The sequence below is a fragment of the Diceros bicornis genome, chromosome 10 (genome assembly GCF_020826845.1).
Source record: "Diceros bicornis minor isolate mBicDic1 chromosome 10, mDicBic1.mat.cur, whole genome shotgun sequence".
Lineage (NCBI taxonomy): Eukaryota > Metazoa > Chordata > Mammalia > Perissodactyla > Rhinocerotidae > Diceros > Diceros bicornis.
In genome coordinates this window covers 20,567,746-20,592,751 of record NC_080749.1, presented here as the reverse complement: position 1 = coordinate 20,592,751, position 25,006 = coordinate 20,567,746, and the positions used below count along the sequence as shown (strand labels likewise).

At 35.4% G+C, this 25,006-nt stretch overlaps 2 protein-coding genes across 14 annotated transcripts in view; one reads left to right on the top strand and one right to left on the bottom strand.

Moving 5' to 3' along the window:
• Positions 1-1,629, top strand: part of MAP3K19 (mitogen-activated protein kinase kinase kinase 19) — a 38,907-nt gene extending 37,278 nt beyond the window's left edge. For all 5 annotated transcript variants that reach the window (XM_058548863.1, XM_058548864.1, XM_058548868.1 and 2 more), the window contains one exon: positions 1,241-1,629. In XM_058548863.1, the coding sequence (XP_058404846.1) occupies positions 1,241-1,307 (67 nt within the window). In that variant the 3' untranslated portion in view covers positions 1,308-1,629. The remainder of the gene's footprint in view (positions 1-1,240) is intronic.
• Positions 1,630-7,806: 6,177 nt separating this feature from the next.
• CCNT2 (cyclin T2) overlaps positions 7,807-25,006 on the bottom strand; it is a 42,810-nt gene continuing 25,610 nt past the window's right edge. For 4 of the 9 annotated variants that reach the window (XM_058548854.1, XM_058548858.1, XM_058548859.1 and 1 more), the window contains 6 exons: positions 23,900-23,960; positions 21,797-21,859; positions 18,633-18,678; positions 16,819-16,982; positions 12,356-12,426; positions 7,807-11,618 (listed from right to left, as the gene is read on the bottom strand). In XM_058548854.1, coding sequence (XP_058404837.1) covers positions 10,191-11,618; positions 12,356-12,426; positions 16,819-16,982; positions 18,633-18,678; positions 21,797-21,859; positions 23,900-23,960 — 1,833 coding nt within the window. In that variant the 3' untranslated portion in view covers positions 7,807-10,190. Of the gene's footprint in view, positions 11,619-12,355; positions 12,427-16,818; positions 16,983-18,313; positions 18,679-18,797; positions 21,661-21,796; positions 21,860-23,899; positions 23,961-25,006 lie in introns of those variants that run through there. The other 5 variants (XM_058548856.1, XM_058548861.1, XM_058548855.1 and 2 more) reach the window with 5 other exon arrangements.

Genomic DNA, 25,006 nt, shown 5'->3' with positions numbered 1-25,006 from the left:
GAATGGTTAAGGATTTAGGATAATGAATGTTGAAAAAAAAGTCACTGGGTTTGGCCATGTTAGAGAAATTTGGCAGGAGTAGAATAAACAGGATGGCAGCTAGAAATGGTAGCCAGGTTAAGGAAAGGATTTTTGGAGAGGAGAGATTTCTGCATATTTTGAAGTCAGGAGAAAGAACCTCCAGAAGGGGAGAAGTTTTGATTTTGAAATGATTTCTGGTCACTGTCTTAAAGTATTTTATTTCCATTTTCACCTGGGCTATTCTTGGTAGTCATTTGCTTCCACAATTATCCAAAGATAGCCAATTTAAGCAAAAGACTGCCTTTGGAATAGGTCATTGCTGATAACTATTGACTGGTTTATTAGTTCATTGACTGGTTCATTGGCAAAGGCTTTTCGATTTCTTGAGAAAAAAACTAAACCACAATTGTACTAATTGAGCAATTATCTCCTTTACTTTATGCTCTTCCAAGAGTCCTCCAAATGAGATTATTTCAGTTAATCACCAAAGCATGTTTACATGTCTTTTTTTTTTTTCGTGAGGAAGATTAGCCCTGAGCTAACATCTGTTGCCAATCCTCTTCTTCTTGCTGAGGAAGACTGGCCCTGGGCTAACATCCGTGCCCATCTTCCTCCACTTTATATGGGACGCCGCCACAGCATGGCTTGACAAGCGGTGCGTCAGTGCGCGCCCAGGATCTGAACCCCAGGCCGCCACAGTGGAGCGCGTGCACTTAACCACTACGCCACCGGGCCAGCGCCTAAATGTCTACTTCTTAAAGGCTTTCCAACTCTGGATTCCAATATCTTTAAATTTTAAAAGTAAATTTAATGCTACTTAAAAGTGCATTAAACTGTGCATCTAAAAGTGTGAATTTTACTTGTGTATAAATTATACCCCAAACTGAACGAAAGTATAATGGAAAAGTAGGGCCTAGTTTTTAATCATAATAGTTACTACTTTTTGAACAATTTCTATTTGCCAGACACTGTTTAAAACCTGTATACACATTACTTAATTTTCCCAGTGAGTTAGGTATTATTGTTATCCCCATTTTACTGATGAAGAAAGAGTTTAAGTCACTTGCCTAAGATCACACAGCTAAACACTAGAGTCTGGACTCAACCCAAGTCTGTTTGGCAGAGGCTGTACTTCCATCTTTAAAGTTGGCGTTGAATCAAGTAGATCCAGTTGGCAGGCACACTGTTGGCTGCTTCTGATGTGTTTTTCCCTTCTTAGGGACCAGCGTGAGCGACCTTCCGCCGTCCAGCTCTTGGGGCACCCCTTCTTGAAGAGAAGTGACTGAGCACACATCAAGATGTTCTTCCCAGTTCCATCACAGATACTCCATTATTGCTTCACTGTGGGAATGATGATGAAGCGACCTTTGTTTTCCTACTGAAAAGTCCGTCTAACCCAATTTAACCAGATCCTGCAGTGTCACTAAGTGAAAAGTTTGTTACATGTTAGTCTCCTCAAGCTTCAGTCGCAATTACCCACGTATATATGAGAAAGTTTTCTTAAACAGTAACAACAAAAAAACCTATTCCAGTGTTTACAGTTCTGACTATCCAGGAATTACAATCTCTATTGCTTTATATATTTCCTTTTATCTTTGGCCTGTCAATTTTAATGTCATCAGTTTGAAATAAATTGTAAAAACAAGAAAATTGTATTTTCTTGCTTGGTGGGTAAAGACGCTTATTTAATTCTTGCAAAGGAGACTAGAGGAAGGTGAAAAGTTAAAAGGAGTAGAGAGATGCTCCATTCTGTTTACTTTGGCTCAGTCTTAACCTTGCACATCATGGGAGCCTCCAGGTGAACAGGAAGAGCTAAGGGCCTTGGTATTTCATCTGTCAGAGGGGCCCTGAACTCCTCAGAAGTTTCCACCTACTAGAAGTGGGGCTATTCAAAGTGGCTCCATAAACCTCAGGCTGCTTTCCATGTCATTTATAGTATGATCTAAGGTCTTCACTTATCTGCAGAGTGAATTAGGTCATTACCACATCTACAACTAGCTAAACCTAAGCCAACCGGTGGGATAAAAGCTAGATCTGATAAACTGAGAGTGGTTCAGCACAGAAACTTTTTCAGGGCTCTTGGCTCACTTCCTGAATGGAGGACATCTCCGCTGAGGTCACTCTTCACTTTCATTTCCACAACATTGGCAAACCTCACAAAAATCAACATGGACAAGTTGTCGGAATTATAAGCCCTTCTTTTGTTGGTGGACTAAGCATTTTCATCAGGTTTCTATTGCTGTCGACTCCACTCATCTACCAATTTTCATTGACACCTATTGTTTAAGCCATATCTACACATTCTTTTTACTGGCTGCTATCATTTCAAGGTGGCACAACTACAAACTAACTGTAGGTGTATTCTAACACCAGTTGTCAGGGTTTGCCAAAATCAAGCTGCTGCTTCAATTTTTTGAGAAATAAATGCAAAATTTAGTTCAGCTGAGGTAAAGCAGATTTTACTTTGACCAACATGTTTAAATGGGTCTTTGTGGGTATACCTTCCGTCTCTCCCATTTGTACAGTTCTTTTCTCAAATATGATAGGTATTTAAGGGATATGTTCCTTATTTTACTTACTTGTATATCAATATAACCTGAAACATCTTGTTAAAGTAGGGCTTATTTTTTTTTGTTTTTAGTAGGGGTCTTCAGCATTCTTTGAAATCTGAATGGTTATATCTGATTTTGGAGCAATTAACTCTTTACATTCAAGCCTATTAAACCCTATGGGGAAAGGGCAGGGAGTAAGATATGTTTATACTATGTGTACAAATCACAGTAATGGACACACGAAGTTGGTGTTGACAAACCTACCCCTCTTCTGTTGATATAGAATACTAAACACAATTTTGGAGTATTAAGTTTTCAATAGGCAATAGTTTTGGTCCTAAAAGCTTTCTGTTTTGTCGTTCATTGTGTTTAAGGCACGACAGATTGGAAGTATGCTCTTACTGTTGCCCAGAGGTTTCCCCCTTTATATGTTCCTTTAGGTCTGAAAGGAGAGTGGCAGTGCAGACAGGTAGGGGCTGGGGGGTGGTGTGTGTCTAGTGTTCACTGAGCTCTTAACAGAAAAAGGCACATCATTTAATTCTGGCTGGTTTGGGTTGGTAGTATTATTCCCATTTAATTAATGAACAATAGGGTTCACAGCCAAGGAACTTTCTCAAGGCCGCCCATCTGGTAGGTGAGAGCTGGGACTGCTACCCAGATCTGTTTGACTTGAGACGCCGTTACCTGCTGCTTCCCAGATTCATGGATTATAAAGGACATCAGTTACATTGTTCGGTTTTACTCAAACAAAACACTGAGATGCTGATAAACAAATTCGCCAGTCCAGTTAGTGATTCTGATTACTTTAATGGTGTGAAAAGCTTTTCATTTTTCACTTAGAAGCAACATTGCCTTCCTCTCTATGACCACCTCCATTTTTACGATGCACAATGCCCCAAGTTTTCAATCACTTTCAAAAGTGCATTTCATTATGTACTGACTCTCCCTGTATGCTCTGGGCCCCAAACTCAACCAAAAAAAAAAAGTTTTGAAGTAAAATTCTAAAAGTAGTTCCAACTCTACAGCATCTCCCTAACCTTAACCTACTTCAGCCCTTACACTGTGGACATTTTTCGGTGGCTGAATTAGGAGAGCTGCCATAGTGGAAGAGTGAGCTCTGGAGCGTGAGATCGGGGAACGTGCAGTATTCCACTTACTTGCTTTATTCGCTCCCTCCTGCTGGACTACAGCAGTCCTGGGGCTTCTATAGTGTAACGAGTAGCTCCAAGATAAAAACCCACTCAATCTGCTCAATGAGCAGTGAAAAGACTCCATCACCTACCAGGTCATCTTTATTCCTCACACTTGCTGCACTTGCAAGTATTAATTCATTTTAAAGTGGCTATGTAACGGAGACACTTGTTCAACTGTAAAGTACCTGGTGTAGGCAGCCTGTCTCTTCACTGGTAATCAACAAAGTTAACAAGAAATAGAAAGTGTGTATGGCATTGTACTATGAAAAGTTGACATAGCAGTCCTTAGGAAAGGCTATAGTACTTTGTCCTATTGCCGTAACTTAAACTTGCAGTTGCTCCTACGGATTATAACTAAGGAAAACTGATGCTGGGTGTATGCCTGGATATTTGTAAACTCTAAAGAATCTTCTTAATTTCATGGCAATATGATAAAAACCCTCATCAGTGAGGCCCTACGTTGCTTTGGGAGGTGGTGCTGCAGGGAGGGAACAGGCGGGTCATATACTAGAGCTAAAACAAAAATGTCCAATTTTTTTCATTACATTGAAAACAGGAGAAAAAAGGAGGGAAAAAACGATGGAGTAGGATGAATTATTAAATGGAATTACTTTGGTTAAGTAGAATTACTGACTTTGTACCATTTCTAAATAAAACTCATGTAATTTATAATATGCTAATAAAATAAGCCCTTACTGGTGTTACCAACATAAGATGAAGACAAATCTTTTAACGTGATTTCAAAACACTTATTTTACATTTAGGCTTAAAATGCATTTTATAGGAAGTAACTTTTCTATCCTAGTTCTATTTTTTTAAAGCCATTGCAAGGCTTCCATTTTCTTTCAAGTGGAAGGTACAGCAAAACTGGTGGAGGGGAGGGGGCGTTGGAGAGAGCAGCAATATTAAAGCAGTGTATGATTTTTTTTTTTCCTGAGGAAGATTTGCCCTGAGCTAACATCTGTCCCAATCTTCCTCTATTTTGTATGTGGGTTGCTGGTGAGTGGTGTAGGTCCACGCAGCTGAAGCGGAGCATGCTGAACTTAACCACTAGGCCCTGGGGCCAGCCACTATGATTAAATATTTTTCATAGGTAATTCGTCTTTCAGATAACTGCAATTACTCTTTGCTTTTTGTGGAGGTGATGCAAGAGGTTAAACAAGAAAATCCCATACGAATTAGAATGAACAACTGAAATTCTAGAAACAGTAGGCATACAGTGTTTAATACACACTCAAGTTTAATGCACCTGAATTGGCCTTCATCATTCCCTCTAATATCCAAAATACAGCTCTATTAGGATTCTCCTCAGTGTCATCTATTCTATTTAGCCCTCCCTGATCACCCAAGCCTTATCCCTCACAACCCTATGAACAGCTACTGACATTTTGTAGGGAAGGAAATCAAGGCACAAAGTCAAGTAATCCAACCAAGATCATCAGGTACTAAGTGGCGCAGCTAAGACTGGAATGTGGACAATATGACCCCAGAGGCCATACTCCTGGATGCTATATGAAGTTACTCAGATAAAGAGTAACAGACATTAGAGACCTTTATTTCCCACATTTCCCGGGGACCAAAAGTTATTTCTGATTCACATTAACAAGACATGTTACAGCCTTGGATTTATGTTGTCAATAAACAAATTTTATTAATAATTCTTTGTAATAGATACCGAGCTGAAATTCAATGACTAATTGAATTCATGCCATATACACATATTCCTGTTTTGGATTTTCTATCAGCAAACATCCTAATCAACAGTCCTTGGGGGTTTTGAGTACATTCAGAAAACGAAATCCCAATCATTGCTGACGACACAAGAGTACATGTGAAGTTTTTAAACCCAAGTGAAGCTACTTGAAAAACACACCTTAAATATAAGAATGTACTCTTCACTTAACAAACAATAGGCAAATCAAATTAAACCAACTACTAAACAGGTTTTAAGTGAAGCTTCCTCCCCAAACTTGGAATTAAAGGCAATTAGCCCTCGGAATTTGGTTTTCAGATAAATGGATCACAGCGAACGGGTTAAGTCACTTTTATAAGAACAGAATTACTCCTACCCACACAACCTCCAACAGATCCTGCTTATCAACCTACCTGAAGAGTCTGCTAGGCAGAATAGATACTGGTAAATTATACAGAACAGAAAACGAGGAGTCAGAAGCAAAAGCTGACTGTGCTCAAATTGACACTGTGGGATAAAAAACAGATGCATGGTATCAGATCTGAAACACTTTGAGCATTCCAAATCCACTGGCAAGATCATCTCTATTGTAAAGACAGATGTTTCAGAGGCAAACTTCTCTTAAAAGACAAGCAAACTTCTGATTATTTGGCTTACATATGTCAGCTTACAGCGACCAAATTTCAGGTATTAACATTGCTGTGAATTCTCAAATTAAGCCACTGGTATCATAACTCGGCACCCTAGGACAGGGCCCGAATGTGCTGATTTTCCAATGCAAAAATCCCTGTCTAAATCAGCCTATCATAAACAATGGGCACACAAGATGAGCATGTATCATCCCGTGAGCTCAGTTAGTTCTCATCCTGTGAACTAAGTTACCCCCTAGCATGGGATTTGTCGATCATCCGGGTAAATCCTATTGCTTTTCAAGAAAGCATCTTGATTGCTGAATCAAGAATTCTTCGTCACAAAAGCTCTCAAATTTCCTCAGCAAAGACATATTAAAAATCACCTAGCAATTTAACTGTGGTAGGACTACAGTGGGAAATAATTGCTTTATGTTTAGATAAAATTTGGGAATAGCGAGAAATCTTGAGGATATTACTGTCTTCTTTCAGAGATGTTATCATGTTAAAAAAAATCCTTACTTATTTCCACAGTAAATGCAAAACACTAAAATATCTAATCAACCAAGGGTACTTACAGCGTATGTAACAGTCATGCATATATAAGCAGTGGTTTATTTCTATGGTTGGTTAAGGAATAAAAATCAGCAATTTAAATTAACAAATATAACCAAAAAATGTGCTTAAAATGCTTTTAAGGCAAGGCAGTCGGTAACTAAAAAACATTTTAAATTTGGTTCTCTGAAGCAGACCTCAACTAGTCATTTCTTTAGTTCAAAGAGCATAGACGGGCCAAAAAAGTAAGGTATCCTACATAATTATAATCTGTTGGTACAAAGTAATGTAAGTGCCCCTCATGAAATTATGCATGAAACCATGTATCACGGTAGAAATTTTGACTCTTAAGAACTCTAACCAGAATGAATCTGCAAACCCAGAGGAAGATCAAGATGCACCTATATCTGCTTTGAAAGATAAATCTAGGGGTGATTAGTACATGACTTTTCAGTATTTAAATACCTGCAATAAGAAATGAACCTCAGGAAGAAACTAGGCATTTTGCAAGGTCTTAACATTAAAAGATACTACCAGGAGATCTGTAAAGTAGGCCTCTGAGACTGTTTCCGCGAAAACACACTCCTTTGCTTTGGTTCTGAAAATACTGTATTTTAAAGAAGCTAAGGCAAATATTTAGGGGGCACAGCTCAACATTAGAAAATTAGCTGAAAGAGGTAGAAGTAAAGTCTTACTATGCACTGTACTTCTGCATAAAGGTAACAAACCTATGATCTAGGGAAAACACAACTGAAAAATGAATCACTCTTTTATAGGATGTTTAAAGATAATGCTTTTTAATATTTCAAATATTTTTTAAAAATCTCATCAAAAATGTATCACCTTAACAGTACTTTGCACATGTGGAATTTCATACCTAAATCTGATACTATTTTGGTTTATTTATGGCTACTTACAAGAAGACTCAGTAATAATGTCCATTCCTTGGAGTCTTTTTCTTTGGTTGAGCCTACTGGGACCACGTTGATGAACTATTTTATGCAAATGAGACGGTTAAAGCAAAATCATGGTAAAGTGAATTATAAGGGTTTTCATTTAATGGAAATGAAACAAAAAGGATTTCCATATTTATCCCCATTGTGGTTCTGGAAGCTAACATCCTGTTCAGAGGTTAAAGAGTTTGAATAGCTCACACAATCCTGTAAAAATTACAACTGGCTGCCCTTTAATAAATAAAGTCATTATAAAGAATTACATTTACAGAGTGAAAAGTGAATACATAGCATTTCAAATTCCATTTTGGAAGTACTAATAAGTACTGACCCATAACAATATACACTAGCTACCTTTTTAACTGTCCATCATTAGCACCAATAAAGATTCAACAAAATTACCTTTATTCCCACATCTCAAAACAATTCTGCAAATTCTTAGTGAACTAAGTATAGTCACAGACCTTAAATATTCACATTGTTTTCTATGTCATACTGAAAATAAGTTCACTACTTTTCTGGATATTCTTTACAAAATCTTATTAAAATTCCTGGTATTATCATTCCCAATTATACAGTAGCACAACCCCCCTATGTTTCACATGATAACTCCTTAGAGGTTTCATATCTAAATTACCAAGAACAAAACTCTTCCCTCCCTCATCTTGCACTCAGCTTAATTTTATACTAGTTCTTGGATTATGTACCACTGTAAAAGTATAACTGTATCAAAATTACCATGTTTATGGATATAATAATATGCCATACAGAGCAAGAAAGTTACATGTAATGACAAAGATTACTAAGTTATGCAAGACAAAAACAAATGTTAGGACATGCTAGCTAAGCAAAGTCCCTAGAAAGAGGCTCCTAGTATCCTAAGTTCAAACAACACTGACAAAGTAATAAACAATTATCTTTAAAAAATTATAAAGCTACCGGCAAATTAGGTAATTGCTAAATAAAAGTAGAGCACAAGATTAAACTCTCTAATATTTACAATTGCAACATACTTGAGTAAAATTACAATTGTGCACGTATCAGTGGCTTTGTAACAAAAATAATTCATATACATAGAGGAAAAATTAAGACAGTTTTTAGTTCAACAGAAGTTGAATTCAACCCATCTCAAAAGATACTCAACAGCTCAAAGATTTACCACAGAACAAATTCAAGATCAGCTGATAAACCAGACATATTACTAGTGTTTAAGACAAAGTTTAAACAAGTTAAAGTCTATTGTTTGTTCAGCAGTCAGATAACTGTGCAAACTTGACCTCAACAGATATACTGAGATGTGCAAAGAAATGTAAAACCTCCACCAGCTGTTTACCTGGAGGCTGACCCTTTCTTCTCAGAGCTTCCTGATGACAACCAGAAGCTATAAATACAGGTACAATGCACAGTCAGTGATCTTTTCTTTTTATTTATTGTTAGAATATAAAAGAACTGAGAGAGCAATAGGTTTAATTTCATTTTTATAAGGAAGACTGCATTTACCTGAAAAAGAAACATGGCATCACACACAAACACGCTTCAGGGGAGGAGTATGTTTAAGAATATGGGGTCATTCTGAATGCTAAAGGAAAAGTGATCCCTGTTCACTGTTGAAGTATGTAGTGTTAAAGTTGTTTATTAAGAAAAAAACTAATTCTTCACTATGTAAGTTTTGTGAATTTAGTTTTCAAATCACAGTAATCTACATAACCATTATTAACAGCTCTGTGTTTATAGAACTGCAACAAACCAACAAACACTTAAATGCACTTCACATCAAGAGTATGTAAACTTTTATATTTTCCTCTTCAAGCCTTCAGAAAATCAGGGGCTATTTCAGCAGCCAATCTGGTCAGAATCTCTGAAGGCAAAAGTTCAGTGCCTCATCATGTATATGACCATCTGTGGCACTGCATACCCATCTGGTAGTGAAGTGTCCCCCTTCAGTGGCTTCCAGTAAGGCCTAGAGTTTAAGGTTAACATGAAAAAGTGCCACCTTTGTTTCAGATTAGTGATGGACTCTGACAAGATAAAATAATTTTGTATATTGTTATACTTACAAGCAGCTCCAATCCTGAGTATTTATGGTAATATCTAAACATACAAAAATGTATGTACATTTTTTCTCCACTTTCTTGTAAACAGTTGTCAGTACACTGTTTTATCCCTTTTGGAAACATGCAAAATCATACATACAAGTATAAATACACAAAAGAAAACAATTTACACTCATTCAAAAGCCAAGCAACAACAACAAATAGCTACAGTATTCAAATTATAAATAACGAATGCTTGAGGCATCTTATATTCCTAGAAGCAGCCAGCCATTCATCCTAATGTTCTTAGCTGCAATTGTAGAAATACTGAGTTTTGCACCTTCCATGCTTTTACAGTATTTATAATACTATCATATGTGGAGATAAAGACTTGTTTACTATAATCTCTTCTTTTCAGAATGAAGAATAAAGCAGCACTTACAAATATTGAAGCAGTGGCAGCAAGAGCAGGTGTTACCACTGCTAGATCAGGAGAAAGTTTTCCATTCTAACAATTTTTAAATTAAAAAAGTAAAGGAAAAATTGACCTAAACAAATGGATTACATGTTCATTCCTTGGGCACTTAACAGCGAGTCCAGCATGTCGAATGTGTCTTTGTAGTCCATATGCTGGCTGTTTGTACTGTACTCGTGATTGACATCAGGACCGTTGGTCTCCACTGGCTTCTTGTCCAGTTTCACGAGGGTGCTGAGATGTCCGTAGCCCACCTGGTATGTGACAGGGGGAGGAGGGGGTAAGGGATGGTTAAAAACAGAGTTGTGAGAGGATATATACTGCTTAACAGAGGAGGAAGAACTAGATGAACTACCTGAACTTTTGGAACTTTTGCTCATTTTGGAGTGGTGGTTGTGAGATGCATCGTTGATATGCAGCTTCTTCCTTGAAGAGCTGGAACTAGAGGAAATGCCATCACTGCTCAGGCCAACAGGACTCCTCAGAACAGTGGGTGGTACTCCATCAGCACTGTGTTTGCTGCCACCACTGCTGCTGCCACTGTGTGAGTGGGAATGCTTGTGACTGCTGGGGTGGTGGCGGTTGGAGGGATGCTCCTTGTGCTTTTCCTTATGGTCTCTGCTAATATGCGGGCTTGAATGCTTGCTCTTCCCACTGCTCTCATCAGAAGAGCTGTGTCTCTCTGAGGAAGAAACTTTTATCTTCATTTTCAGTTCTTCTTTACTGGCACTTTTATCAGTGGGTGGTATTGGAATCCGTAATTTCAGCGATCCACTCTTTTCCTTCTTATCTGCCACGTATTTTTCAGGTTTTTCAGTATTTGTGATGGGAATTTTCATTTTAATGGGAGAAGTTACAGAACTGCTGCTGGCTGCCTGCGACTGCATGTGTTTGTGTTGCTGTTCTACCTGGGCAGCTATATAATGATCCCTTACATCCAGATCAAGGGTTTCTAGCTTACGTTTTTCTCTGTATTTATCTAAAGACATTTTCTGAGGAATTACTCCAGGAGTAGCAGAAATTGGTCCATGGTGTTTACTGCTCCCTGCTTTATGAGTATATTCTTGCTTAAGAGCAGAATGATCAGAAATTTTGTCAGGTCTGTGATGTAATCCTGAATGCAGTGATATAGAAGGTCCCTGCTGAAAGTTGATGTTGTACTGGCTACTAGACAAAGACGTCTCCTGTTTCTGTGAATATATCTGTTCTGTCCTTGCTGATTCTTGGTGTTGAGGCCATTCTTGGTGTGACGACAAACTGTATGAGGTACTTGGCATTCCTGTTGCTAGCACTGACAAATTATCAGATGTGTGGCTGTCTTGAACAGAAATATTTCCTGAATTTAGAGGTACTGGTGCAGGGAATGCTGATGTAGATGGTTTCTGAAAACTTGGGTTTGTAGGCACACCAGTAACACTATCTACTAAAATGGAATTCTGGACCAAAGATGAACCAAGAAGTGGCGTTTCTGATACCTGTCCATCTACTTTTGGTTTCTTGGCCGCCTGATTAGCCTATTTAAATAAAACACAAAAGAAGCAATGACAGCAAAGGAATTTAATATAAATTTCTTGGCTTACAAAAATTTTATATTAAATATATGAAAATAAAATCACCCAGGGTTGAAGGCTTTATGTTGACAGTAATTAAACAATTGTCTTATTTAGAGGCTATAACGAGTTGAAAGCATTGGTTTTGGAATTAGATACAGGTTAAATCCTAGCCCAGCATTTGAGAAAGTAACTTAACTTGTCTAGGCTTTAATTTCCTCATTTGTAAAATGAGGAATTTCCATCGTATTCACTGTGAGAATTAAGCAAGAAATTTATTTTATTTTTTTTATAATTTTATTTATTTATTTATTTTTTCCCCCAAAGCCCCAGTAGATAGTTCTATGTCATAGTTGCACATCCTTCTAGTTGCTGTATGTGGGACGCGACCTCAGCATGGCCGGAGAAGCGGTACGTCGGTGTGCGCCTGGGATCCGAACCCGGGCCGCCAGCAGCAGAGCGTGCGCACTTAACCGCTAAGCCCCCGGGCCGGCCCAAAGCAAAAAATTTATAAAGCACTTAGCAAAGTCCATTGGAAACAGTAGTTGAATATACTATAAGTGTATGTAGCTTATGATACACTGTAATTATTTAGGAATATTGGAAATAATCTTTAACCACAAAAATTCAAATTTGTTAGCTATATAATTGTTAGATAAGTGACAAACTGATATTCTATTAAACCTTGCCAATTCTCTTACCCTCCAGTTTCGAATCCTCTTCAACCTACTAGGCGTTTTCTCCAATATTTGTAGAAACTCGTGTGTTAGCTCTAAAAATGAAATTTAAATTTAAAATTTAGAAGGTGTTTTTAGGATTTAAAGTTTTCTTAAGTGGGCAATATTAAGAAGGGATCTCAAGAGTTCATCTATTTCGCAGTCACCCTCTTATTCAACCTTCAGCATATACAGAAGTAGACACAGCTTTAAACTAGTATTTTCAAAGATGAATCCTTTAAAAAAAAAAAAAAAATCACACCCCCTCTCCCCGCCCCAACTTTACATGTTTACTCAGAATCTCTGGAAAACTTAGTAGCATTAAAAAAAAGTCCCCCCAAACAGAAAATCTCCATTAGGCAAACAGCATAGTAATAACTGTCATAGGCAAGATGCATCAGTAGATTCTTTAAAATTAGTGGGCAAAAGTTAGGGAAAAAAGCGCTATTTGTATAATCTTAACATACTTTCCTCAGGATATTTATGAATTACAAAGAGAAAAATAGTAACTTCACAATGGAGAAACCCAGCAGATACCACCTTAACCAAGTGATTATGGTTATCATCACCAGCAATAAGACACATCAACATGATGTACCCCTTGATAAGATGCACTGAGTAGGGCACAACCCATTTGTGGTATTCTTGCCAAAAATGCATAACTTCAACCTAATAATAATAAAACTTCAGACAAACTCCAATTGAGGAACATTCTATAAAAGAACTGACCATTATTCTTTAAAGTGTCAAGGTCAAGAAAGAAAAGACTGAAAAACTGTCACAGACTGGAAGAGACTAAAGGAGCATGTCAACCAAATGGCACATGGGATCCTAGAACAGAAAAATTAAGGAAATCCAAATAAAATCTGTAGTTTAGGTAACAGTATTATACCAATGTTAATCTCCTGGTTTTGATAATCATGTATTATTATATAAGATGTTAACACTAGAGAAACTGGGTGAAGGGTATACAGGAACTCTGCACTATTTCGCAATTTCTTTTAAGTTTAAAATTATTTCAAAGTTAAATGAAAAAAATTCTTCCACCTATGCTCATAACTTCCTAGCAATCAACATTATTAACATATTAGTAAACTACCCTGGTCATATTTTTACAACAATTTTTTTAAAATTTAGGATTACAATGAGATGACCCACTTTGCCAAAGTGGTGTGGTTATGAAGAATTATAGTTTTCTACCCCCAAATAGTGTCATTAATAAAGTTATTGGCCACTCTCAATTCAAATATTAGTATCAGGCAAATGAATTACATTACTATGTAATATAAATAATGCCAATTCAGTAGAGACTACACAGATTCACTTATTATTTTTTAGTATAAGTAAGCTTCTCTGTAAACTATTCTAGGCAAATGCTAAGATTAATAAAGAACACTAAGACAATATAGAATTTGTCTCAAAGAAGCAAAGAACACGCCAAAACTCGGCACCATATGTTTATAAGCTGTGACAACTAATTCCTGCTAAAGTCTCACAAGGTTTTTGATCCAGTTTGGATGGAAAAAATCTAATGCCTGGACTTCCACTTCCTCATTTGAAAAAAAGACCATTTTTCTACTCGGACACTAAATCTAGCAGACACATAATACTTCGGAGTCCAAAATTAACAAGAAATTGTTTTGACACAATTTCCTTAACAGCTTGATAGTCAAAGATTAAATGCACATAAAGTTTCTAGTGCAAAACCCGGTACACAGCAGGCACAAAATGTTAAGCTTTGTTTTTCCTTTCTTAGGTATCCTATCCTATTAAATTTTATAGTGGAGGAACAAAAGAATCTGTCAAATAATCATTGCTGTGGTAATTAGCTACATGTACAAAAATCACAGTATGATGCTTAAAATAGAGGCCTTTCTCCCTTAAAGCTAATATACAGAAAAAAATTCAAAATACAGAAATACACGTGAAGGTATGTTATTAATCATAAAAAAAAAAAAAAACAAAAACACGCACAACACAACAAAAAAAACCTTACAGCTAGGCCAAGTCCAACCCAATGTTGTTTTTGGAGCAGCCATTAAATGAATTATTTCAATAAACACTGATGCTTCAGACACCATGCTAAACTTCAGATACATCTTAATATCTTAAATTTTACTTTATTTTTTTGTGATCAAAACAGAAAAAACGCTGCTACATAATACGTTGAAAGTTTCAATGTGTTACGTGTCCAAGATTCCTATTTAATGGCTCTCCAAATGAACAATGGACTTGAGCCCCTTCAGAATGGAAGCAGAGGGATATTTAGGTGGCCCTCATAACTTTACCTATAACCTAAGAGCAGGATAAAAGGAAGATTACTTGCTTTTTGTGAGTTTTATTTTAGCACCATGTATAACTATTTTTATTAATAAGGTTATGCCTACTTTATCTTATCTACTGACTGCTAAAGTAAGATGGTGGCATAGATAACCTAATTTTCAAGTCACAGATGAAAAAGAAACCTCCACTGGTTTTTAGAAGATGTCATTTCAAATGAGTGAAGATTTCCTTCCCCTCTGGATAAACTTGAAACAAAGAAGCATATTTTACCACAAGGGTAGGTAAACTATCACCAGTTGGCCAAATATGGCCTGCATCCTGTTTTTGTAAACAAAATTTTACTGGAATACAGCCGCACCCATTCATTTATAAATTGCCTATGGCTGCTTTCCAGTTACAGTGGCAGAGCTGTGTGGTAGCATAGACAGCATAGCCCACAAACCCTAAAATAGTTACTATTTGGCCCTTCACAGAAAAGGTAACATACCCTTAAAAAACAAGAATCTAAGACTTTACTGGAAGACCACATTCCAAAGCTACAGGGGTCTCTCACTTTAGCTTCAATTTTGTACAGGAAGTTGGGGAAAGCTCACAAAAAGAATAAGCTGAAAATCGAACATACATAGTTTAGTTATACACCTACATAGTTTAGGTGTATCTATGAGGTAAGAAGTGTTATCTATTTCCTTTCTGAAATCTACAGTACCTAGTTAAAATGTCTTAATTCCCAAGAATCTCCGACCTCTGGCAGCTTCTCTTATTTCTCAACCAGAGAAATTTTTATCAGGAGACTCCCAGATTGCAGGTTCATAATTTACGGACCGTGTACCCCTCATTTTTCCTTGTCAATTCATATTTAATAACACAAGGCAATAATGACACACTTTACCATCAGTGGAACTACACAGCAAGGAATGTTATCCTGAAAACGCGTTTAGCTCACTGCTTCACATCTTTTACAATAAAGTAATTCCTGACTTTGAGTTTATACATTTTGAACTCAACAACATTAGTATACTTTACGTATTCTTGAACTATCAACCTATAGCATGATAAATCATATTGATGCTGGCCCTGATATCAGTTCCCCTACATCAAACCCGGCATACATGGAGTTAAAACCAAAAGCACTCATCCTCTTTCCCTGCTTCTCTAAGTTACATTCATATATAAATATTGGTTTTTTAACCTCTGTATCCCTGAACTTCACAAGGCAGACAGAAGCTACAAATTGTTAAAAGCCCAGGTGGCCTCACCCTGGGCTCACCCTGAAGTTTTGGCTAATTACCAGTTCTGGAGGTTTGTTAATAGGGAAACTGATATCCTGAAAATATCAAGAAGCTAAAGCTTCCCAGACCTCAACTCCTTGGCTTCCTGGTGCCAGAATCCACCACCCAGCATGGAGACAGACAACCAAGGACACCCACCTGCGATTCCCTTATCTCACCATCCTCCTCTCTGCCGGGAGCCTCACAAGGCCAAACACAGGCTGGTGGGAAAGCGCCAACCAGCAAGGCCACAGGCTCCCCCTCCCCACAAGCAGCTACATTCCTCACAATCTTTAAAAGCCCTTTGCCTCCCATCTTACGGGGAGATGGGACAAACTTGAGGGGTCATTCTCGTCTCTCAGCTGACATCACCCGACATAAAAATGCCTTCCTTGCCATAAGCCTGGCATTCCAGTTTTATTTGGCCCCTCTTGTGTGGTGGGTAAAAGAACGTGTGCATGTGTCTGGTAACAATATTTCTTTGAAAAGTTCTGAGAGGGCTTTAGATATTCCATGGTGGTTAATATATGTTCAACTTTTTCCCTTTAAGCTAATGAATCTTTATTTTCATCCTGTTCATTTGATCATGTAATTATACTTTTAAATTCTATCACAAAATCGTTAAAATGGAACTACAGTTATGTTTTGAAAGGGTCTTTATCTTTTGAAATACAAGTTGAAATATTAATAGATGAAATGATATCTGGGATTACCATCAATGTAACTATAGGTGGAGGGGGGATGTTGGATTGGCCAGAACTAATAACTGTTCAGTTAGCCAATGAGTATATGGGGATTCACTATTTTTCAAACCTATACAGAAGTAGACAGAATTTTTCCATAATAAAAAATAAGAAATATTTTTAATGTAAACAAGGATTTCTTTTCTGTACTTACCATCTAGTAATTCTAGAGTAACTGTAGGATCCACATATTCCCACCAATGTTTTCCATCAGTTGACACAGGAATCTCCCAATTGGACCATTTGCAAGCCAAATGAATGCATACACATGCTATCACTGTTGGTTTGTACTGAAGACAGAAGGTTGTAAGATGTAGACTGTTGTGGAGCAGGTTTGAAAACGAAGAGCCATAGAAATTCAAATATGTAAAACAAAGAAAAATATTTACCAGTAAGATTAGAGCAAAAACAAAATTATAAAGGCTTTCTTCTTTAAGTCTAGAGTACAAAAACTTATTTTATTAAATTAAAAGTTAACACTATAGTTATAAAAATTCTAATACTAAAAACCTGATATAGATTATGAACATTCCCTCCACTCCCATTCCCCACAGTATTATAGTAATATTTTATTAATACTACTTATATACTGACATTTCTAAATTTTGTTTTTACATCTAAATTCAAAGTATTTTTATTTCTTTATAAAAGGAGGGGGAGATAGTATATTTTCAAAAATCACTATATATAAGTAAAACACTTTAAACTTTTTTTGGTGGTATTTTTGTTTCTTTTGTAATGTTATGGCAAAAAAGTAAAGAAAAAGCAAAAGACTCTTTGTAAAATTGACAAAAGTAATTTCGACATCACATTATATTCAGGGATTCTACCATTTGATGTGGCTCAACAAACATAATTCTCAAGTAAGTCAAAGAGAATTGAACACTTATCTATGTAAACCTTTGTCTTCTTTTCAGCAAAGCCACAGAGAAAACTTACCTTTTGCTGAACAGCTTCAAGGCCCAATATGTTACTAAACACTACAAAAAACACTACCTTTCTTCTTCCACTATATGCCAAAAACTGGACATGTAACATGTCACAACTTAGCTTTTCTAACCAAAGTTTTAAATTTAAGTGTGTTTTTTTTGTTGTTCAGAATTCCTAGGGACAGAGGTTAAATCCCAACAACATATATATCTAAGAAAATATATTGGTATTTGCCAATCTAAAGTTTTTAGTAAACTTAGTGTCACAAGAAATTAAGAACCACACAAAGCTGGTTTGGTTCCCTCCTCCCCAATGACCCATTTAAATAACAAATTTAAATCATTAAAATATAATCAATGCAGAACAGAATTATATATTAGATATTAAAGGCTTTTAAAAACTATTCTTCCAGTTCAGTTTTAGAACTGATGAAAATGTTTACTGATCACCACAAACCCATACCATTTTTTCTTTATATAAACTGAAAAGGAAGTAAGTTTTTTCAAAGTAAAAACTGTACTTAAGAAATCCAGGCACTGATAGGACTTGACTACTTCTAATTTACTACCAGTGGGTATTATATGGAAAAAAAATCCCAAGTTATATAAATTTTATTTATTAAAAAAACTTTAATGATTATTTTAAGTTTGGATCAATGTGAAATTTTAAAAAATCGTCATTTAACTATAATTGTAAACTAGAAATAGCTTTATACTTACCAAGTTGCTCGAATTTCTACGTTAAGTTTAGCTCTTTGTAATCTTTAGCTGCTATTCAGGCTACCAATTTTAGACTTATGCACTCACAAATCGAGAATATGTCATCAGAAAGCACCACTACACTTCACATTGTGCATTTAACCCCTCTGTGCCAAAAGTCCCTTGTACAATACACCGCAAAGCAGACAGGAAGGTACCACCACAGTAGATGGTCCAGTCTCCTGCTGCAACAAGGGTAAGAGACACATTGAGGGGGCCCTGCATTAAAGGAAGCTATAGTGTGCTACAACAGTGCAATAAAGAGGGTCAGGATAACAACCTGTTGGTAGCCATGAAATAGGATGTCTGTGCCAAATCCTTGCTTGCTGTAAGAAAAGAAAAAAAAACGAAGACAATACTATCAGCTTTAACATGCTAACATCAAAAAGTTCTCAACACAACAAAAACTTCAAAGATGTGTACACAAAAAGTAAATTTTACTTACTACTTACAAATATCACAAGAGCGCCATCATTTTCTATACTACTGAAAATCTTCAACAACATTCACTCAAATGTTTCTTGCTATCCCCCAAAGATCTGAGAAACAAGCCGATTTGCTTTTAGCTAGCCAGTTACAAGGGCTAAACTTGTTACTAAGTTAAGCATCTAGTCAGCTAAAAGTTGCAATAAAGCATTCTCCTGGATTTAAAAAAAAAAGAAGAAGAAGAAGAAAAGATTTTGAAGTCTAATACAAAATACAAAGAGTTGCCTGCCAGACTTAATCCTCAGTCATCATATTTAAGTTGGTTTAAGTACTTCCATCAAAGTAAAATAAAACAAAACAACCCCCCACCCCCCAAACTCAGAGAGCACAAACTGCTCAGTTGTTCATCATGCTAAGTGTCAACACAGAATAAATTACCTAGAAACATCACAAGGGCGTTAATATAGAAAACTCCACTGTATTATTTTTTAAAAAATTATAGAATCCAATTAAAGATAAACTTTAGAAAAGATAGAGGTACTCTAGGGGGAATCAGGATGCTTCAACACCAGTCCCCAATAGAAAAGCAATTTTTAACATCTAGCTTCTGAAGACATTGAAATTGAATAGTCCCCATCCTGGCTCCCTTCTGCTTCTTATTCTTCCCAAGAGGGATGCCACTGCCACTGCTTCCCTTTTTCCCCAATTACATTCATAATCACTGACATACCTTTCCCCTCTGCTCACCTAGGATCAGTTCATCTCAACTCACCCCTCTCTAACAGGCCTCACATTCCTTGCCCCCTCCTATTTTTATTCATGGCACCTGTAATCCCTGGTGCCCCATGTGGATCATCAACATAAAGGTTTACAAAAGGGATTTGGGCTTAGCAGAGTTGTGCTAAGGAAGAGTGTCAAATCATCAGATGTCTCGGAGGCAGTGTGACTTAAGTATGTCATTCTTTCCTGGTGGGGAGGGAAGGAGAAATCACAGAAGTGAAAGGTCCCTGTAAAATGACATCAGCCAATTCTGCAGCAAAGTAGCATAATATCAACTTTCTCATCTCTAGAGAGGGGAAAAAAGGACTTTACAGAAACCAAATTTATTTACCCTGCTCCAAACAAAGGAATCAAAATAGGTAGGGAAGGAAGTAAAAATAATTTTAAATTGCCATAACAATTTTCACCTCAAAATATATCTAAATTCAATAATCTATTAACAGTCACTGTGCAACAGAGGAAAAATGTAGGGTAAATGTTCTTTTGTTGGCTGACAGTTGTAACAGAGCAAAGAAAAAAAGACACCAAACATGAAAGAACATTTTTTAAATGGAGTGAGATGTAAACTATAGCTACCTGAAATGTTAGTCAAGACAAAATGAAGTTAAACATATATAAGATTTGTACTACAATTTAAGAATCGCTTACATTTTAAACATTAGCAACAACAAAAAATAAGATTTAAATATTTTGCTTTGGATGATATATCAAATTTGTTTTTGTAAATGTTTAAACATTTACTATTCAATTTTGCAAATAAACGGACTTGATGTCTCTAGCCTCTTTAGATACAGGAGAACATGCATAAAAGTATTAAACTTTGATAAAGAATTTAAAAGAAGCTGACTCCAATTTCACAATAATATTACGCTGAAAATCCAGTTTCTTAATATCTTCCTTCAACATCTTTGTTCATTAGGCTCAATTTAAAGCAAATTAAACGGCTCTCCATTATTCCGACAAAACAGGTTACTTTTTCACATTTTCAGGAAAACAAAACTACTCTAAAGCTTTTTTCCCCCTTAATTCAACATCTATAATAGTTATCTACCCAGTTCTAACCTACATTGTAATACGAGAATGTGCTATAAAATATATTCATATAACCGGAAACAACAGGAACCATAATTAAATATGTTCTAGTTTACAAATGATAACGTGCTATTAGGATCAAAAATATATAAATGGGATTTTTAGAAGTTCAGTTTTTAACAATGACACCATGGTATCAGACAACAGGTTTTTTTTTTAAATGTAGCCACTAACACAATAAAATCCTACCTAGGTATAAAATGGATTCAATTTAGAATGAATAAAATGCAAGAATATTTAGGTAAACACTAAAAAACAAAACAAGGCCTTCAAAAATCTTACCTATTTTGTTTAGAATAAACCTAAAGAAGTCTGGTGAAAAGACTGAAACTGCAAAATATCATTTTCAAAAAGGAAGTAACAGAAAAAGGCATACTAAAGTTTCCAAGTGGTTACTATCAGTACATAACACTTCAAATGGTAAACAGGAAAGTAAAAGTAAGAAGTAGCACAACATGCACTGTGTAAAAAATATTTCTAGGGATACAACAACAGATATATAGGACTCATTAACAAGAGTAGAAAAATGTGTACCATATGCTTTATAAGCAGTAGAGCAAATAATACAAAAACTCTGTCCTCTTGTTTATAAAAGGTTTAATACGTACATCACATGTTGCACGTAACATGCTATGTAATTATTTCCCCATTTCACACAAAAAGGAAACCATTTTTAGTAATGCTAAAGAACTCTGAAAAATGTATTAAATCAATTTTGTTCAAATGAGCATGGGCAATACATTTCTAAAAATGACAAATCTGCTAAGAAAGGCGATTTTTATCTGAAAGATTTGACATTGGCCTCCAAATTCTTAAACAGTAATCACTTCTCAAAAAGTCAATGAAAGTTTGACATAAACCAGAAATTAATACTATTTTATGCACCTATGTGTTAATGGCCTACATCTTAAATGTTAACTGAAATGGGACTGGCATAGCCCAGTGAGGAGGTGGAGAGAGTCATAATATTTGAAAGCCCTCCAAATTTTTAGTGAAATGAGACTCTCACTTATAATGCTGCAAAATGACATTTATCTCATTTTAATAAAAGTCAACAAAAGGCTAGAAGAACAAAGTAGCATTCAAGTCGACTATAGGCATTAAAAAGCATTAACACCTAATTTAGAAGTTTCAAAGAATGCTTACCTCTTACTAACTGGGTACATTTCACCACATCTGTGTGTGGGTGTTCAATGGTGATCTCAAAACCTGAAATGAAAAGCACCTTTTTCCCAATCACTTACCACTACAATACTTGCCTGAGAAATTCCATTCAGCACACAACCATAAATGTATAACATATTTTTCATTATTAGAAAAATCCAAAGACAAGTTAGTTTCTCATCACTGACATGCTCATTATACCTCCAACGATGAGAAATAACTTCTTCCCGCAAATAATGTTTCAATTATAAAAATTGATAACAAAGTCAAAGTTATTTGTAGATTGGGGGTAATATTTATTCAGAATTCTAAATTACAATTAGTTTGAGATTATCCTCAAGTTAAAAACAAACTAAAATCATGACAAACACAACTACTAAGCTTGCCCCACAATTTAAGCAGGGAATTCAAGTATATAATACATTTTAAAAATGTATTCCAACTCTTTCTTTCAGAAAGTGTGAAAAGAACATTTTTCATAAATATAACCTTTGGGCCACAGTATGAGAAATGACTTTTTAAATGATATAGTTAGCTTATAACTATGTTTCATTAATAATAAAACAAAACTGTTAAGGCCTTGAGACCTTATAGGCCTCAAGATTTATTAAATCACTGTTTCTAAAACCAAAGATGAAATGTTGAAAAGCTTTCAATGTCCAATCGATCCTTAGGTGGGGAAGGGTTTTTCCTTTTTTTAAAAAGTAGAAGTCACCTCTAGTGCCTTCAGAAGCAGTAAATGAATAATACCTTGATAAATAGGTAATCTGGATTTATAAAGTTATTGTGAGGTCTAATTATATTTCTACTGTAATTAAACCTACAAAATCATACTTTAATGAAAGCCATAGAGGTACAGCTTATAAATTCTAATGTTCCCCTTCAAATAATGCTATTCATTCTCCATGCTTAAGAACCTGTCATAAACAATATGAATATGACACAAAAATTATACAGTAAAACAATAACTTTATATTATTTTAAAATAATATAACAATTTTTGTTTTCAATCTTCATTATATAAATGTTTGTAAATTTTCATATGTATATAATTTTATATAAAACCTTAACATGTTAAACCATTGGATTTGGAGGGAATAAGAAGATTCTCATTTTTATTTTTGTGTCTTTTTATATTATAAAAGCTTCAAACAAGTCATATGTATTTCAAACAAGTTGCTTTTGTAATAAAAAGAATCTGCCATGATGGGAAGCTATCACGTTTCACACTTCTATTCAACATTTGCGAATGGAGTAATAAATAAAAATAACTACCACAATAAAGAATGATTACTTATGACACACACTATGTGGCAAATGGTTTTTTATACATTATCTTTCATCTTCAAATGCATCATGTTAAGACAGGCATTATTATCCCACCTTGCCTCATCAGAACAGACGTACAAAAGGTAAAGGAACTTTGCCCAAGTTTACAAAGCAAATCAGAGGCCGACAGTATTAAACCCACATCTCTATAAAGCCCATGTTCTTCCTATCACACTCTGCCAGGTTCTTCCAGAAATAATATATAACTTTACATAAGTCATAAACTTCTTAGGCTTTAATTTCCTCATCAGTCAAGTGCAAGATTAGACTATAAGTAAGATTACTTAAGTTGCATGAACCTTGCAGAAAATACAATTTTTAGAAAAGGATGATCAACATTTAAATAACTATGTCACATTAAAAACTATGTGATAAATTCTTTAAATACTGACTATAAACTCTAAGAGAGCAAAGACTGCCACATATGTTTGTACACATTACAATCATATGCAAGAGCCCTAGAGGACCATTTCACTCTCCAGTGCAAACGCATAATGAAGCATAGTGTCTCAGCTATCTGAAAACCTAAGAAATCACAATGAAGGCTATGTTTACCATTCAATTAAATCATGCCAAATGAAGTTAAATTTCAAAAAATGGTTTCCTTATATCCAAGCAATACTATTTTTGCCCCAAACCTTGTTTTAAAATGAAACTTTCTTCAATGATAAAATTAGTCCAGAAATCTTTTCCTTTATTTAGAATACTGCATTGAAGAACACACACATAAAAATAATATCCGACATAAGTACATACCTAGGGTTTGTAGCATTATGGTTTCAAGTAAAACCAGTTCTTGAGTCTGTTGAAGGTATGCCTGCCAGATTAAAAAAAGAAACAAAAAACATTAAAATGCTTAAGGTAAACATAACACTACTAAGACCATGGGACTGTTAAATCTCATGAGAATTACAGACTGATTACCAAAGAATCACAGTAGTTCGGAAGTATGAAGGAAATAAATTGAGAGTGATAGAGAAAACTTATTTTCTGTGACAAGTCTAAACTGAATTACTTCTAATATAAGAAATGTAAACAGCAAACAACAACAACAAAAAAACCCCTAAAGATATTAACATGAAAGAGGGTAGGTTAATTGAAAAAAAAAGAGATCTCCAGTTTGTAATGTAAAACTTTACCTAGGCATTGGTGCTCCAAGACACATTAAGGACAGGAAGCACTAGCTCAAGTAAAAATATCACACTCAAACCTGCCTTTAAAGAAAGGCTTATCAACTCACTCTACGATACTATTTCATGTAGTAATTCCTTGACAGTCATAGTAAATCAGTGAGTTATTTTTAGAATTAACTTCCTCTCTTCAGAAAAGACAAAATCAAAACAAACCCTCAAATTTCTAGATTAAAAGACAAATTTTAGATATAAAATACAATAACCTATCATACACCCATGGGGACATAAATAGAGGACCTTCTCCTTCCAACTTCAATAAATCATTTCCCTACTGCAATTACTCTGCAATAAAGGGTATGAAAAATTTTCTGCCATTTCATTCTTAGATCATGACAATTGACTAGGTGATAAGAAAACACATCATAAATAAATATTCGTTTATGTAAGGATATATCGCTAAACCCAGACAGTGAAAGCACCTTTAATTTTATCTATGATCCATTTTGAAAAGGTCACTGAGCTAATTTTTAAAACATAGACTTCTATTATTTGAACTATACCCTAAGTATTCGCAAGAAATAATTCTGAATTTTTAAGTTAACAGAAACTATAAGAACTTTGAATAATCATACATTCTCTATTATTAAATGGCTACATTAATATTTTACTTTCTTAAAGCCAACATCTACGATAAATCTTGTCATTAATAAAATAAGATATACTTAATCGG